General features: G+C 48.8%; 1 protein-coding gene and 1 non-coding gene across 3 annotated transcripts in view; both read left to right on the forward strand.

Annotated features, from left to right (window-relative positions):
• Nucleotides 1-17,060, forward strand: part of LOC138963742 (dynein axonemal heavy chain 7-like) — an 80,856-nt gene continuing 63,796 nt past the window's right edge. For both annotated transcript variants that reach the window (XM_070335590.1, XM_070335591.1), the window contains exons 1-8: nt 1-42; nt 357-495; nt 1,774-1,940; nt 3,641-3,833; nt 4,477-4,682; nt 12,624-12,698; nt 13,233-13,320; nt 14,447-14,479. In XM_070335590.1, the coding sequence (XP_070191691.1) occupies nt 17-42; nt 357-495; nt 1,774-1,940; nt 3,641-3,833; nt 4,477-4,682; nt 12,624-12,698; nt 13,233-13,320; nt 14,447-14,479 (927 nt within the window). In that variant the 5' untranslated portion in view covers nt 1-16. The remainder of the gene's footprint in view (nt 43-356; nt 496-1,773; nt 1,941-3,640; nt 3,834-4,476; nt 4,683-12,623; nt 12,699-13,232; nt 13,321-14,446; nt 14,480-17,060) is intronic.
• On the forward strand, nt 6,204-6,322 carry LOC138965737 (5S ribosomal RNA). The gene has a single exon (XR_011455510.1). It is a non-coding gene; the product is annotated as a 5S ribosomal RNA (ribosomal RNA).

The following is a 17,060-nucleotide window of genomic DNA, read 5'->3' on the forward strand; positions in this document are numbered from 1 at the left end:
CCGATACACCTTCCTCATGGACCTGTGTATCACACACTCCAGGTATGTGTCTCTCTCGAACTCGAACTCGCTTTATGAATATTATGCATTATTATTCACAACAGCCACTACCACTGATGCTGTATTGACTGTGTCAACAGCCACTAACACTGATGCTGTATTCACTGTGTCAACAGACCCATCCTGTTGGTGGGCCCCACCGGCACGGGAAGCTACTAACACTGATGCTGTATTGACTGTGTCAACAGCCACTAACACTGATGCTGTATTGACTGTGTCAACAGCCACTAACACTGATGCTGTATTGACTGTGTCAACAGCCACTAACACTGATGCTGTATTGACTGTGTCAACAGACCCATCCTGTTGGTGGGCCCCACCGGCACGGGCAAGAGTGTGTACGTGCAGGACAAGATGATGAACGGACTGTCCAAGGATCGCTTCCTGCCAACCTTCGTCAACTTCTCCGCACAGACCAGCGCCAACCTCACTCAGGTAAGGGACGCTCGCATCTTGAACAATGTCTTATTGAACACTTATTGAACACTTATTGAACACTTATTGAACACACCTTGAACACATATTGAACACTTATTGAACACGTATTGAACGCTTCTTGAACACTTATTGAACACTTATTGAACGCTTATTGAACACTTATTGAAAGCTTATTGAAAGCTAATTGAACTCTTATTGAACACTTATTGAACGCTTATTGAAAGCTTATTGAACACTTATTGAACACTTATTGAACTCTTATTAAACACTTATTGAACACTTATTGAACTCTTATTGAACACATCTTGAACGCTTATTGAACACTTATTGAACGCTTATTGAACACTTTTGAACACTTTTTAAACACTTATTGAATGCTTATTGAACACACCTAGAACACACCTTGAAGGCTTATTGGACTCTCATTGAACTCTTATTGAACACTTATTGAATGCTTATTGAACTCTTATTGAACACATCTTGAACGCTTATTGAACACACCTTGAACGCTTATTGAACACTTATTGAACACTTATTGAACACACCTTAAACGCTTATTGAACACTTATTAAATGCTTATTGAACACTTTTTGAACACCTTTTGAATGCTTATTGAACACTTATTGAACACACCTTGAACGCTTATTGAACTCTTTTTGAACACACCTTGAACGCTTATTGAACACTTATTGAACGCTTATTGAACACTTTTTAAACACTTGAAAGCAATTGAATGCTTATTGAACACACCTAGAACACACCTTGAAGGCTTATTGGACTCTCATTGAACACTTATTGAATGCTTATTGAACTCTTATTGAACACATCCTGAACGCTTATTGAACACACCTTGAACGCTTATTGAACACTTATTGAACACTTATTGAATGCTTATTGAACACACCTTGAACACACCTTGAAGGCTTATTGAACTCTTATTGAACACTTATTGAACGCTTATTGAACTCTTATTGAACACTTATTGAACATTTATTGAACATTTATTGAACGCTTATTGAACGTTTATTGAACACATATCGAACGCTTATTGAACACTTATTGAACGCTTATTGAACAGTTATTGAACGTTTATTGAACACTTATTGAACGCTTATTGAACACTTATTGAACACACCTTGAACGTTTATTGAACACATGTGTCCCTGACTGTGGATCTATCAGAGAACAAGAAACACTGCTGAGCTGTGAGCAATGCGGCAATCACAAGACAAACACCCCTACACCGGCTGTCTGACAATCACGCTCTGTGTGCAGAACATCATCATGTCCAAGCTAGACAAGCGCCGGAAGGGGGTGTACGGCCCCCAGGTGGGCAAGAAGGCCATCATCTTTGTGGACGACCTCAACATGCCGGCCAAGGAGATCTACGGTGCCCAACCTCCCGTGGAGCTCCTCAGGCAGTTCATGGACCACGGAAACTGGTAGGTGGAGGTCGGGGTCAGTCTGACGGCTGGGATGGCAGTGGACAGATGGCTAATATCAGCTGGAGAGAGAGAGAGATAGAGTGTGTGAGAGTGAGAAAGAGAGAGATGGGAGAGAGATTGTAGAGAGAGATGAAAGAGAGATGTGAAGTGGGATGGCTACTATGAGCTGGAGAGAGAGAAGGGGAAAGGGAGAGAGTGGGAGACAGAGAGCAATGAGAGAGTGGGAGACAAGAGAGCAATGAGAGAGTGGGAGACAGAGCGATGAGAGAGTGGGAGACAGAGAGCGATGAGAGAGTGGGAGACAGAGAGCGATGAGAGAGTGGGAGACAGAGCGATGAGAGAGTGGGAGACAGAGAGCGATGAGAGAGTGGGAGACAGAGAGCGATGAGAGAGTGGGAGACAGAGAGCAATGAGAGAGTGGGAGACAGAGCGATGAGAGAGTGGGAGACAGAGAGCGATGAGAGAGTGGGAGACAGAGCGATGAGAGAGTGGGAGACGGAGAGCAATGAGAGAGTGGGAGACAGAGAGCAATGAGAGAGTGGGAGACAGAGCGATGAGAGAGTGGGAGACAGAGAGCAATGAGAGAGTGAGAGACAGAGAGCAATGAGAGACTGGGAGACAGAGCGATGAGAGAGTGGGAGACAGAGAGCAATGAGAGAGTGGGAGACAGAGCGATGAGAGAGTGGGAGACAGAGAGCAATGAGAGAGTGAGAGACAGAGCGATGAGAGAGTGGGAGACAGAGAGCGATGAGAGAGTGGGAGACAGAGCGATGAGAGAGTGGGAGACAGAGAGCGATGAGAGAGTGGGAGACAGAGCGATGAGAGAGTGGGAGACAGAGAGCAATGAGAGAGTGGGAGACGGAGAGCGATGAGAGAGTGGGAGACAGAGAGCGATGAGAGAGTGGGAGACAGAGAGCGATGAGAGAGTGGGAGACAGAGAGCGATGAGAGAGTGGGAGACAGAGAGCGATGAGAGAGTGGGAGACAGAGAGCGATGAGAGAGTGGGAGACAGAGAGCAATGAGAGAGTGGGAGACAGAGAGCGATGAGAGAGTGGGAGACAGAGAGCAATGAGAGACTGGGAGACAGAGAGCAATGAGAGACTGGGAGACAGAGAGCGATGAGAGAGTGGGAGACAGAGAGATAAGAGAGTGGGAGACAGAGAGAGATAAGAGAGTGGGAGACAGAGAGCGATGAGAGAGTGGGAGACAGAGAGATAAGAGAGTGGGAGACAGAGAGAGATAAGAGAGTGGGAGACAGAGAGATAAGAGAGTGGGAGACAGAGAGATAAGAGAGTGGGAGACAGAGAGCGATGAGAGAGTGGGAGACAGAGAGCGATGAGAGAGTGGGAGACAGAGAGCAATGAGAGAGTGGGAGACAGAGAGCGATGAGAGAGTGGGAGACAGAGAGCGATGAGAGAGTGGGAGACAGAGAGCGATGAGAGAGTGGGAGACAGATATAAGAGTGGGAGAGAGATGAGAGAAAGACGGATGGGAGAGTGGAGAGATGGCTACTAAAGGCTGAAGACAGAGGGGTGAGATGGGAGAGAGAGAGAGAAAGAGTGGGGGAAATGGCTAGTTTGAGCTGAACGGTTATAGAAGGGGGTCAGAGAGAACAAAAATAGACATAGGAGAGAGACTGACAGACGGACAGAGAGGGAACCTGGCTAACTAACACAGCGGTGTATGTGGTCCACCAGGTACGACCTGAAGGACACCAGCAAGATCACGCTGCAGGACATCCAGTTCATCGCGGCCATGGGTCCCCCTGGTGGTGGTCGCAACACGGTCACCCCGCGCTTCCTGCGTCACTTCAACGTGGTGTCCATGAACGAGTTCAACGAGGAAACCATGACCAAGATCTTCTCCACCCTCATCTCCACCTACCTCAGGGTCAGTGCGCTCACAGGGAAAGGGGGAGAGAATTACAGTGCACTCACAGGGAAAGGGGGAGAGAATTACAGTGCGCTCACATGCAAAGGGGGAGAAAATTACAGTGCACTCACAGGGAAGGGGGAGAGAATTACAGTGCGCTCACAGGGAAGGGGGAGAGAATTACAGTGCACTCACAGGGAAAGGGGGAGAGAATTACAGTGCGCTCACATGGAAAGGGGGAGAGAATTACAGTGCACTCACAGGGAAAGGGGGAGAGAATTACAGTGCGCTCACAGGGAAAGGGGAGAGAATTACAGTGTGCGATGACGCGGACTATTTCAACACCGAGCATCACGCCACAAGAGATCATCGTTCTTGCTTTATCTCGCTTTTGCATTTTCTTTGTTTCGGTTTGAAAAAATGCTAATGATTCATGCTGCCCGTTTTTTGCGCAAAACATTTTAATGTAAAGTAGTACCTGCGACGTTTTTACAGAGGAGGCGTTCTGTGGATAGGCGCTTTGATCTCATCTCTCCTGTTTTGACCGCTGGACTCTGAAAAAGTTTGTTCTCTGTGTACATGTCTGATGTAACACTTTGATCTCCTTATCACGCCTGCATTAAAAGGTGGACTGTGACAAAGCGTTGTGTTGTGTTTTCAGAGCCAGGAGTTCTCTGCAGACTTTTTCTCGATGGGGACGCAGGTGGTTGCGGCCACACTGGACATGTACAAAGCGGCCATGCAGAACCTGCTGCCCACGCCCGCCAAGTCGCACTACGTCTTCAACCTGAGAGACTTCTCCAGGGTCATCCTCGGCGTCTGCCTCATCAAGAAGGAACAGGTCGACAACAAGAAGGTCTTCGTCAGGTGAGAGGGGGGGGGGGGTTGTGCGGTGGGGTGGGGGGCTTGGGGAGGGAGAGAAAGGGGAGTGGGGTGGGGGCTTGAGGGGAGGGAAAGGGTTGGTGGGGGGCTTTTGTGGGTGGTGGGCCTGTCTTTGTGTACAATATGAAAATTATATGAGAGTGAAAGCTGGATTGCTATGTGTGTGTTTGTGTGTGTGTCTGGCTTCCTGCCTGTCTGTCTGTCTATCTGTATTGTGGGTGTGTATGTTTCTGTGTGTGTGCATGTGTGTCTGTTTATCTTTCTGTCTGCCTGCATGTATGCACGCGCCGTGTCTATCTGTCTGTGTGTGTGAATGTTTCTGTGTGTGTGTATGTTTCTGTGTGTGTGTATGTTTCTGTGTGTGTGTATGTTTCTGTGTGTGTGAATGTTTCTGTGTGTGTGTATGTTTCTGTGTATGTTTCTGTGTGTATGCATGCTAGGGGTGATGATCATCACAGGAGAGTCAAGAATTGCGATGGTTTACCGACTCTTTTCTGTCTGTGTGTGTTGTCAATATAACACTTACCTCGACAGTACTATTCTTGCACATTATCTATTATAGGCCGAAAAAATTGGACAAAACGCTGAGTGGGTACAATTATCTCCCATAACCATGCGCCACCATGGATCCCAAGCACTGTCCGAGTGCTTCCCCCTTACAGGATGTAGGTGGCGCGTCCTCTTTCTTTTTTCGCGCGTGTCAGACCGGCTGTGTTTCTGCTACGCTCCCGGATTATTTTGGACTAAGAGGCTCCTTTTCTGTGTGGACTATCACCTGTTGGATTATTGTGTGTTATTCCACTTCTGGCTTGAGGCTACGTTGTGTTTCCTTCAACTTGTGCCTCCGTTTTTGTGTGGCGGACTCGGCGTGCCTCCCGTCCTACGTCCTACTTCGTGGTGACCGGTCGTCTGCTTCTCGTTTCGCCGCATTCACTTGAGTATTGACCTAAATTTTCTTTGAATTTTGTTAATTCTCGGTCTTTAAGGGTACGTACAGGGCGAGGTAGGATGTCTCGTCCTGTTTTGGGCTCTGGTTCTACGGAACCAGAGTCTGCCGGGGGCAACCCTTCTCCGGGCGCCCAGCGTCATGTTTTACGCACGGAGAAGGGGATCTTTCGGCGCTCCGACTCTCCCTCCCCAAACGCTTTGCGTTTGCGGCGAGGGAGGGCGGAGAAAGCCTGTTTGAGCAAGCTCAATGCGAGCTTGCTCAAACAGGCTGGGCTTGAGCCTGGGACTTCGGGCGGGGCTGCGCCGTCGAAGGTTCGGGGAAGTTCGAGGGGAAAGAAAAAGCTTCTTTCTCCTTCTCCTTCAGTGGAACAGGCTTCCCCCCCTTCGACGCCGTTGTCCGGCCCTCAGTCTCAGGCTTCAGCTCCTCCCGGTTTCAAGCCTGGGGGGAAGGTTTCCTTCTCCCCCCTGGCTCGAATCCGGGGGCAGGTCGATTCCCAACCCTCTTTGGGGGTTGGTGAATCCGATCTAGGGGCTACTGGAGAGACTCAGGTTTTGACAGCCAACGGCCATACCACGTTGAAAACACCGGTTCTCGTCCGACCACCGAAGTTAAGCAACGTCGGGCCCGGTTAGTACTTGGATGGGTGACCGCCTGGGAACACCGGGTGCAGTTGGCATTAAAATCTTTCTTTTTCCGGTGCCTCTCCTGTGCCCTCCTCGGTTTCCACCGCTGTGGAAGCCAGGAGGGACACGGGTCCTCCTCTGAACTCCCTCGCTGGGTCGTCTGCTGCTGTTTTGACAGTAGTTTCGGCCTCCTGGGGGGGGAGATCGGAGGAGATGACGGGGTCTCTGAATTCCCTCCCCGCTGGGGTTGGGATGCGAATTGACCCCGTTCAGGGCGGTCCTGTGGGGGCAGGGGTTTCAGGCTTCGTGCCTACGACCACTGCTACTACGGTTCCCTCTGACGTCCGTGTGACTGGTGGCTGTCCCTCTTGAAACGCTCCGGCCGACTAGTTACTGGACGTGGAGGTGTTCGACAGAACGTGGTACTTCTGTCGAATGGTCAGGGCGACGGGAACATTGTTTCTGTTGCTCAGACCGACACCTCCGACCGGACCGTCTTGACCCCACGCCATTCCTTAGCGTCTGGTGTTCGGGTGACGGATGGTCCGGACCAAGGGTCCGGAACGTTCCAGGCTTACGGGTCGGGATCGAACCGGACCCACGGGTCCCGACTGGACTTGACCTCCGGGTTTGGTCCGGACGGGACCCATGGTACGGGACCGTACCGGACCTTAGGGTCCGGTGCGGGACAGTACCTCTGGCCCTTGCCGGACCCCCCGGACCTACGGGTCCGGATGGTACGGTACGGGACCAGTGTTTCGGTCGGGACCGGACCACCCGACCACCTCTGTTGGTCTGGGTGGTCTGGCACCGAACCGGAACACACCGGACCTACGGGTCCGGAGGGTACGGTACCGGACCAGTGGTCCGGTCGGGACCGGACCACTCGACCACCTCTGTTGGTCCGGGTGGTCTGGCACCGAACCGGACCATGCCGGACCTACGGGTCCGGATGGTACGGTATGTCCACGTCCGGACCGAGCCACCCGAACACTTCTGTGGGTACGGATGGTTCGGTACCGAACGGGACCTCCGGATGGTGCGGGACCGGACCGAATCTACGGGTTCGGATGGTCCGGTACCGGACCACCCGACCACCTCTGTTGGTCCGGATGGTCTGTCACCGAACCGGACCATACCGGACCACCGGACCTACGGGTCCGGATGGTACGGTAGGTCCACGTCCGGACCGAACACTTCAGTGGGTACGGATGGTTCGGTGCCGTACGGGACCTCCGGATGGTATGGGACAGGACCGGAACACCGGACCACCCTACCGGATCGGTCCGGACCACCCGACCACCTCTGTTGGTCCGGATGGTCTGGCACCGAACCGGACCTACGGGTCCGGATGGTACGGTATGTCCACGTCCGGACCGAGCCACCCGAACACTTCTGTGGGTACGGGTGGTTCGGTGCCGAACGGGACCTCCGGATGGTGCGGGACCGGACCGGACCTACGGGTCCGGATGGTCCGGTGCTGGACCGGTGGTCCGGTCCGGACCGGACCACCCGACCACCTCTGTTGGTCCGGATGGTCTGGCACCGAACCGGACCATACCGGACTTACGGGTCCGGATGGTACGGTGTGTCCACGTCCGGACCGAGCCACCCGAACACTTCTGTGGGTACGGATGGTTCGGTACCGAACGGGACCTCCGGATGGTACGGGACCGGACCGGAACACCGGACCGGAACACCGGACCACCCTACCGGACCGGTCCGGACCACCCGACCACCTCTGTTGGTCCGGATGGTCTGGCACCGAACCGGACCTACGGGTCCGGATGGTACGGTACGTACGTCCACGCCCGGACCGAACCACCCGAACACTTCTGTGCGTACGGATGGTTCGGTGCCGAACAGGACCTCCGGATGGTACCGGACCTACGGGTCCGGACCTACGGGTCCGGATGGTCCGGTGCGGGACCACCCGACCACCTCTGTTGGTCTGGATGGTCTGGCACCGAACCGGACCAACGGACCTACGGGTCCGGATGGTACGGTATGTCCACGTCCGGACCTAACCACCCGAACACTTCTGTGGGTACGATGGTTCGGTGCTGAACGGGACCTCCGGATGGTACGGCACCGGACCGGACCACCCTACCGGACCGGATCGGCACCCCCGACCGGACCGGACCATTTCTTTTCTGATCAGACCCCATGGGTTCCTGTTCAGTCTATAAATGGCGGGGGTTCGTTGGCTGGGCTGACCCAACAGTCGCAGGGTTGTTGTTTTTCTCCCCCTTCGGCTGCTGGAGACGTTTCGTCTTTGGGGCAGGGGTCTTCGCGGCCTCTTGCTTCTGTGGGCGTTTCTTCACAGCCTGCTTCATCGCTTTCGGCTCTTCCCCCTCAAGCTCCCTACACTCCTGCTTTTGAGGAGTTGTCGGGAAGTGAAGAGGAGAGTGAGTCGGAGGACGATAGGGAGGAGGATCAGGGTCGCCCTGAGGTTAACACTGAACCTCTACCCTTGCCGGTTTCTGATGGAACTTCCGAAGCTATGCTTCGTACTTTCCAACAGTACATGACAGACATCACGCGGCGTCTTGACGTCACGGATGCCTCTCTTAAGCGTCTGTCGTCTAGTGTTGACACACAGGACGTGGACCCGGGGTCTGAGGACGAGAGGCAGGAGGCTCGTCCTCGCACAGCTAGAAGGACGTTTGAACAGTTTCAGGACGTCCTTCCCTGAGACGCCCTCTCGTCCTTTGAGTCCGCTTCGGCCCGGGCGCGGGAGGCTCACGCCGCGTCTGCCGGCGGCTCGTTTTATGAACGATCCGGCCGCCGGCAATTCGCGTTCCACCCTAGTCTAAGTGCCACGGTGGAAGCGGCAGCACATCGCCTGAGGAGTACAGATTCACGTGCAAACGCGACCTATGTTCCTCGGGAGGACGCGGGTTCAGTGCCATGCTTTCCTTCGGGAGGCGCACCTCCACTGTTTCCTCGTGTCCAATCTGTTTCGTCCCTCCCTTTTCCCTTTGACTCTCGAACTCTCCCTTTCCAGACTTCGAGTGTTTAGGGTGGGACTGACGGTGATGTGTTCGTTGGGGAGGTGCCTTCGGTCAAGAAGGTGGAACTGAGCTCTGCTTCGTTCCACAATCTTGAGGCCACCGTTTCTTCCACAGTCGAGGCCCAATCACAGGCCTTGACATGGATGAGCACGCTGTCCACACTGTTGGACCCTCCCAATCGGGCAGAGTCCGATTCCACTCGGGTCCTTGACACGGTTCGAGTGGATCGGGCTTTGCATGCCGTGCGATCGTGCGTGACGTCTGCGGCAGAATTGGCCATTGGAACACGGGTCCACTTTATTGGCCCTGTTCCGTGATCATTTTCTGCCTACTTCTATAGTGCCTCCGGATATGAGGAAGAGTCTGAGGAACACGTTTCCTCAGCCTTCTTCCCTCTTTCATCCGGACACTGTTCGTTCTGTGGTGGAGTCCACACGCCAGAGGAACACTGATTCTCTGATGGTTGGCCTCGCTGCTTCGGCGACGGCGGCGGGGAGTAAGAGAAGTGCTACAGTCACCTCCAGCTCCCAGCCTCAGAAGAAGAAGAAGAAGCCAGTTTCACTGCCTCCTTCTTCCTCCTCTTAGGCGCCTGTTGCGTTCCCAAGCAAGACGAAGGGTGCTCAGACAGGTAAGGGGAAGCAGCACCACCAGGGGGGGTGGTCGCAAGCCTGCGCCTGCCCGCCAGCAGAATTTTCAGTGAGTCCCGGCCCTACGTTGACGCCCCCTCAAGTTGCCCCTCTTTCGTCCGGCGGTTTCCTTTTTTCGGGCCCGCGGCATGTGGGGCAGACTGGTCTCCAACCAGTTTTTCTTGAGGGTGGTGTGGTCGGGGTTTTCTCTACCGCTGTCGTCACAACCTCCATTGTCCGCTCTACCTTGGACGTTCCCCCCTCCTCGAGAGCCTGCCAGATGGCAGGCTCTTCAGGACGAGGTGAACTCGTTGGTCGAGAAGAAGGCGGTCTACCCCCTTTCTCAGCCTTCTCTGGGGTTCTGCTCCCGCCTGTTCACCGTCCCCAAAAAGGACGGCCGGTTCAGGCCGGTGTTGGACCTCTCCACCTTGAACTTGTACCTTCACAGGTGCAAGTTCAAGATGGAAACCCCTTCGTCGGTCCGGTTGGCCATCCGGCCAAACGATTGGGCCATGTCTGGGACCTCCAGGATGCTTACTTCCACATCCTGGTGGCCCTGGGGTACCGACATCTGCTCTGGTTCGTTTGGGAGGGCACGGTGTTCGAGTTTCGGGCCCTCCCATTCGGCCTGTCCTTGGCCCCTCTGATTTTCAACGGGGACAACAACACCACATGCTTAGCTTACCTTCGCCACCAGGGGGGCACCAATTCTCGGTCCCTCTCCCTGTTGGCGGAGGAGATTCTGCTCTGGTGCCAGACCAATCAGGTCCGGATGTCAGTCCAGTTCGTTCCGGGGAAACTGAACGCCCTGGCCGACATTCTCAGTCGGGGCGATCAGGTTCTCTCCACAGAATGGACCATCGCTCACAACGTTCTACAGCGTCTGTGGGCAAGGTGGGACCGTCCTCTGATCGATCTGTTCGTAACTCGATTCAGCGCTCGGCTTCCCAGGTACGTCAGCCCCTTTCGAGACATGAATGCGTTCCACTTGGACGCATTCACTCTCTTGTGGAGGCTCCTCGATGCTTACGCCTATCCCCCGACATCTCTGATTCCGAGGGTGCTGGCAAAATATCTGCAGGAACGACCAAGACTGATTTTGGTCGCGCCTTACTGGCCAACAGCTCCGTGGTTTCCAGATCTTCGCGGTCTCACCCACGTAGACCCTCTACCTCTGGTTCTGGACGGGGGAGGTCTGCTCCAGCCTCGATCATGCCTCCCTCATCCACGTCCAGAGAGTCTGTGCTTGACCGCATGGCTCTTGTGCGCTCCAAACTGCTTGCACTAGGATTGCACAAGAGTTCAGTAGAGTTTTCCTTGAACGCTAAGAGGCGATCAACTAATCAGCTCTACGACTTACGCTGGAGAGCTTGGGCCACCTTCGCCTTGTCCAAGGGGATAAAGCCGCTTTATCCCTCAACACAGGACTTGGCCAACTTCCTGGTGGAAGTGTATCAAAAGAAGAGTCTTTCTTCTAAGACTCTTCTTGGATACAGATCTGCCATCGCTTCCACGATTGCGGCCGCTACTGGTCGCAGAACTGAACACTTGATCAGGTCCTCCCTCATCGCTAATGTCCTTTCGGGTATTAGCAATGCAGCGGTGTCTAAACCTCTGGTTTCATTTCCCAAGGGGGATGTCTTTCTGGTCCTCAAACTCCTGCGTAGCAATGAGTTTGAACCCCTGGCAGGCATCAGTATCAAGTTGCTGATTTTTAAGACTAATTGTTCCTCATCGCTTTAGCCACTTGCCGTAGACTCAGTGGTATTCAAGCTTTGAGTGGCCTGGACTTTGACATTGAGTTCACCACACAGCAGTGGTTGCTAGCATGGTCACGTCAGTCTAAGGTATGTTTCTTGGGTATATTTTCTTTTACGGTAGTACTGTTCGAAAATTGCCTGGGTATCTTAATCCTTGGATTTAAGTGATTTTGATTAAGGAGTTTAATACTCTACATATCACCCTCACACCACTCTGGTATTCTGTGCAAGAATAGTACTGTCGAGGTAAGTGTTATATTGACTGTAAGGCTTCTTTTTAAGCCTACTGTCTATATGATACTTACCGAGACAGTACTATTAGAGTTTCCCTCCCGCCTCCCCTCTTGATATGTTATGGGCTTTTTGAGGGTCTGCAGCTCATAAAGAAAGAGGACGCGCCACCTACATCCTGTAAGGGGGAAGCACTCGGACAGTGCTTGGGATCCATGGTGGCGCATGGTTATGGGAGATAATTGTACCCACTCAGCGTTTTGTCCAATTTTTTCGGCCTATAATAGATAATGTGCAAGAATAGTACTGTCTCGGTAAGTATCATATAGACAGTAGGCTTAAAAAGAAGCCTTACAGTTTGCATTACACAGTTAATGATGGTGAACCTTGAGCTGTAACATTGAGAGATCTGAGACAACTTTGAGATGGATGTAGCAGGCTCTTTATTGTCTACATTCCATCACTAATTCATGGCTTGCATAGCTTCATGCACACACTTTGTTGTTGCCAGTAGATTAGCTAGAGACTGATGAGAACAATGAACGTAAAGGCGGTTCCTATTGAGCTCAGTTGACTTCACCAAGACTTTGCTTAAGTCTTTTTACTGAAAATACAGGGCTAAAGCTTTGTGTATCCAGCTTCGAGACGCAAACTTCTTAGTTGAGTTCGTTCAATTGATTTGAGGTATTATATGATGTATTGGATTGTTTGTGTGTGTTTCAGGCTGTGGGTGCACGAAGTGATGCGAGTGTTCTACGACCGTCTGACCGATGATTTGGACAGAGAGTGGCTCTTCAAGTAAGTGGCTGCCGGCTTTCACCGCTTGTCTCCACCTTGCCTTCTGCTGTCTCATAGTGTATGTGTATTTTAAAAGACTAGCTCTCCTGATTTGATCAAAATGGATTCCAAATATGAATTGATTAGAATGGATTCCAAATATGAATTGATAAGAATGGATTCCAAATATAATGAATTGATAAGAATGGATTCCAAATATAATGATATGATAAGAATGGATTCCAAATATGAATTTTCTGCAAGCACATACAAAGTCCTTTGATGATTTTGCATATAATGCATTTTTATTGAACACCCACACAGAAATGCTTATATTCTTCGTTGGTCTAGTACAATGAATTGATTGTGCAAAACAATCTGGAAAAAGGCCATTGATACTGAGGCTTCTCTGTTATTACAGTATGTCTTGAAGATCTCTATGAAATGATGACTCTTGAAGAAAATACAAATGTATAAAGAGCCTACCTGTGTTACGGTTAAGTTGTGTTTTGAAATTGTTATTTCTTTGATAAAACTGTGTTTGTGTTTGCTCAGGACGGTGTCTGAACTGACGCGCGAACACTTCAAGGATAGCTTTGACACCATCTTTGAGCACCTGGCCAACGGGGGTGAGGGAGGAAAGGTAAGGGGGATAATCTCGTTGACTTGCCATGAAGATAGCATTTATTTCATGATTAATGTAATGTGGCTGTTTTGTTTGTTTTTGTTTTTGAGTGATTTTCTTAACCCCTTCACTGCCCAGCTCATACTAGGTACGTGGTCATTTTCGGTTTGTCATACGCCCATAAACGTACTAGGTACGTGGCATTTACATCAGCGAAATAAATGGAAGGTAATATTGAAAACTGGTCCAACTACTTGTAGGGTTACTAAGCACAGTTCTTTCCCTTTGTCCGTTCGGATAAGTTAGTACCACGTGGCTAAAACTTTCTAAGAAGTGTCAAACCGGTCTTTAGTATTCAAAATGGCGGCCGAAAGTCGGACCTCAACTCGTAGACCTGTTTTCAAGCGATACAGTGTTCTGGAAGCTCTACAAGAAGTGATTTATGGATTACCACACAGAACACTTTTATGGGCTGTAATGTGAGTACCTGATGTTTGACACCAGTTTTAGCATTGTTTTGTGTTGTTTTACATGCCGCATTATGTGTGTAAGTCCGGAAACTGTCATTTTTTTGACAAAAATGGTCATTATATCAATTTTTACTATAACAATCACAAACAAAGTCCAATGATCATGTTATCACATAATAGCCAAGGGTATAAGCAAAACAAATGCCAAAGATCTAAGAGATATCTCTATAAATGATCGAGCAGTGAACCGATTAGTGAACCTACCGAAGAAAGCAAATTTTGCCCTGGCGCACAGCAATACCAAAATGCTCTTATACTGCGGCAGTGAAGGGGTTAAAAGCAGTTTTTGGGTAATAAGTGTTTCCTTTGTTCTGTCACTTACATCATTCAGTTGTTTGTTTGTTGACTTTTGTTGATTTTTGTTTTACTGATTTTATTTTACTGATTTTATTTGTCCTATTATTTGTCCTATTATTTGTCCTATTATGTGTCCTATTATGTGTCCTATTATTTGTCCTATTATTTGTCCAATTATTTGTTGACAGTGTGGGGAGAAGAGGGGGGTGGAGAGGCAGAAAGGACTCATTTTTAAGAAAGAATGACATGAAATCTTTGTAGTAGATATGGTCTCTGTTTACTAGCTAGAGCTTGAAATCAATGTTTTGTGTGATCAGGACTTGTCCTACACAGAACGCAAAAACCTAAAGGTACAATTTAAACTTTTTTTTTTTAAATTTTCTTCTTTTCTTAATGCTTCTGATTTCCAGAGTAGACTTCAGATGAAAGCGTATTCAGCTGCAGATCTGCATACATAGTTATAACTATATTCTTGGACTCTGCGCCCTTTGCTTATTTTTCATATTGAATTTCAATTTGCAAGAACTTTGAGAACAGCGAACGAGAAGAACTTACCTTTCAGATTAATGAAGATGGGCTCTTTGTGTAGTAAAGAACTGTAGAAACAAGTTAACCTGCAGTGCTTGTAGTAAAGAACTGTAGAAACAAGTTAACCTGCAGTGCATGTAGTAAAGAAGTGTAGAAACAAGTTAACCTGCAGTGCATGTAGTAAAGAACTGTAGAAACAAGTTAACCTGCAGTGCATGTAGTAAAGAACTGTAGAAACAAGTTAACCTGCAGTGCATGTAGTAAAGAACTGTAGAAACAAGTTAACCTGCAGTGCATGTAGTAAAGAACTGTAGAAACAAGTTAACCTGCAGTGCATGTAGTAAAGAACTGTAGAAACAAGTTAACCTGCAGTGCATGTAGTAAAGAGCTGTAGAAACAAGTTAACCTGCAGTGCATGTAGTAAAGAACTGTAGAAACAAGTTAACCTGCAGTGCATGTAGTAAAGAACTGTAGAAACAAGTTAACCTGCAGTGCATGTAGTAAAGAACTGTAGAAACAAGTTAACCTGCAGTGCATGTAGTAAAGAACTGTAGAAACAAGTTAACCTGCAGTGCATGTAGTAAAGAACTGTAGAAACAAGTTAACCTGCAGTGCATGTAGTAAAGAACTGTAGAAACAAGTTAACCTGCAGTGCATGTAGTAAAGAACTGTAGAAACAAGTTAACCTGCAGTGCATGTAGTAAAGAACTGTAGAAACAAGTTAACCTGCAGTGCATGTAGTAAAGAACTGTAGAAACAAGTTAACCTGCAGTGCATGTAGTAAAGAGCTGTAGAAACAAGTTAACCTGCAGTGCATGTAGTTAAGAGCTGTAGAAACAAGTTAACCTGCAGTGCATGTAGTAAAGAGCTGTAGAAACAAGTTAACCTGCAGTGCATGTAGTAAAGAGCTGTAGAAACAAGTTAACCTGCAGTGCATGTAGTAAAGAGCTGTAGAAACAAGTTAACCTGCAGTGCATGTAGTAAAGAACTGTAGAAACAAGTTAACCTGCAGTGCATGTAGTAAAGAGCTGTAGAAACAAGTTAACCTGCAGTGCATGTAGTAAAGAACTGTAGAAACAAGTTAACCTGCAGTGCATGTAGTAAAGAACTGTAGAAACAAGTTAACCTGCAGTGCATGTAGTAAAGAACTGTAGAAACAAGTTAACCTGCAGTGCATGTAGTAAAGAACTGTAGAAACAAGTTAACCTGCAGTGCATGTAGTAAAGAACTGTAGAAACAAGTTAACCTGCAGTGCATGTAGTAAAGAACTGTAGAAACAAGTTAACCTGCAGTGCATGTAGTAAAGAACTGTAGAAACAAGTTAACCTGCAGTGCATGTAGTAAAGAACTGTAGAAACAAGTTAACCTGCAGTGCATGTAGTAAAGAACTGTAGAAACAAGTTAACCTGCAGTGCATGTAGTAAAGAGCTGTAGAAACAAGTTAACCTGCAGTGCATGTAGTAAAGAACTGTAGAAACAAGTTAACCTGCAGTGCATGTAGTAAAGAGCTGTAGAAACAAGTTAACCTGCAGTGCATGTAGTAAAGAACTGTAGAAACAAGTTAACCTGCAGTGCATGTAGTAAAGAACTGTAGAAACAAGTTAACCTGCAGTGCATGTAGTAAAGAACTGTAGAAACAAGTTAACCTGCAGTGCATGTAGTAAAGAACTGTAGAAACAAGTTAACCTGCAGTGCATGTAGTAAAGAACTGTAGAAACAAGTTAACCTGCAGTGCATGTAGTAAAGAACTGTAGAAACAAGTTAACCTGCAGTGCATGTAGTAAAGAACTGTAGAAACAAGTTAACCTGCAGTGCATGTAGTAAAGAACTGTAGAAACAAGTTAACCTGCAGTGCATGTAGTAAAGAACTGTAGAAACAAGTTAACCTGCAGTGCATGTAGTAAAGAACTGTAGAAACAAGTTAACCTGCAGTGCATGTAGTAAAGAACTGTAGAAACAAGTTAACCTGCAGTGCATGTAGTAAAGAACTGTAGAAACAAGTTAACCTGCAGTGCATGTAGTAAAGAACTGTAGAAACAAGTTAACCTGCAGTGCATGTAGTAAAGAACTGTAGAAACAAGTTAACCTGCAGTGCATGTAGTAAAGAACTGTAGAAACAAGTTAACCTGCAGTGCATGTAGTAAAGAGCTGTAGAAACAAGTTAACCTGCAGTGCATGTAGTAAAGAACTGTAGAAACAAGTTAACCTGCAGTGCATGTAGTAAAGAGCTGTAGAAACAAGTTAACCTGCAGTGCATGTAGTAAAGAACTGTAGAAACAAGTTAACCTGCAGTGCATGTAGTAAAGAGCTGTAGAAACAAGTTAACCTGCAGTGCATGTAGTAAAGAACTGTAGAAACAAGTTAACCTGCAGTGCATGTGCATGTAGTATAGAATTGTAGTGA

This window comes from Littorina saxatilis, linkage group LG4 (assembly GCF_037325665.1).
Source record: "Littorina saxatilis isolate snail1 linkage group LG4, US_GU_Lsax_2.0, whole genome shotgun sequence".
In the NCBI taxonomy this organism is placed as follows: Eukaryota; Metazoa; Mollusca; class Gastropoda; order Littorinimorpha; family Littorinidae; genus Littorina; species Littorina saxatilis.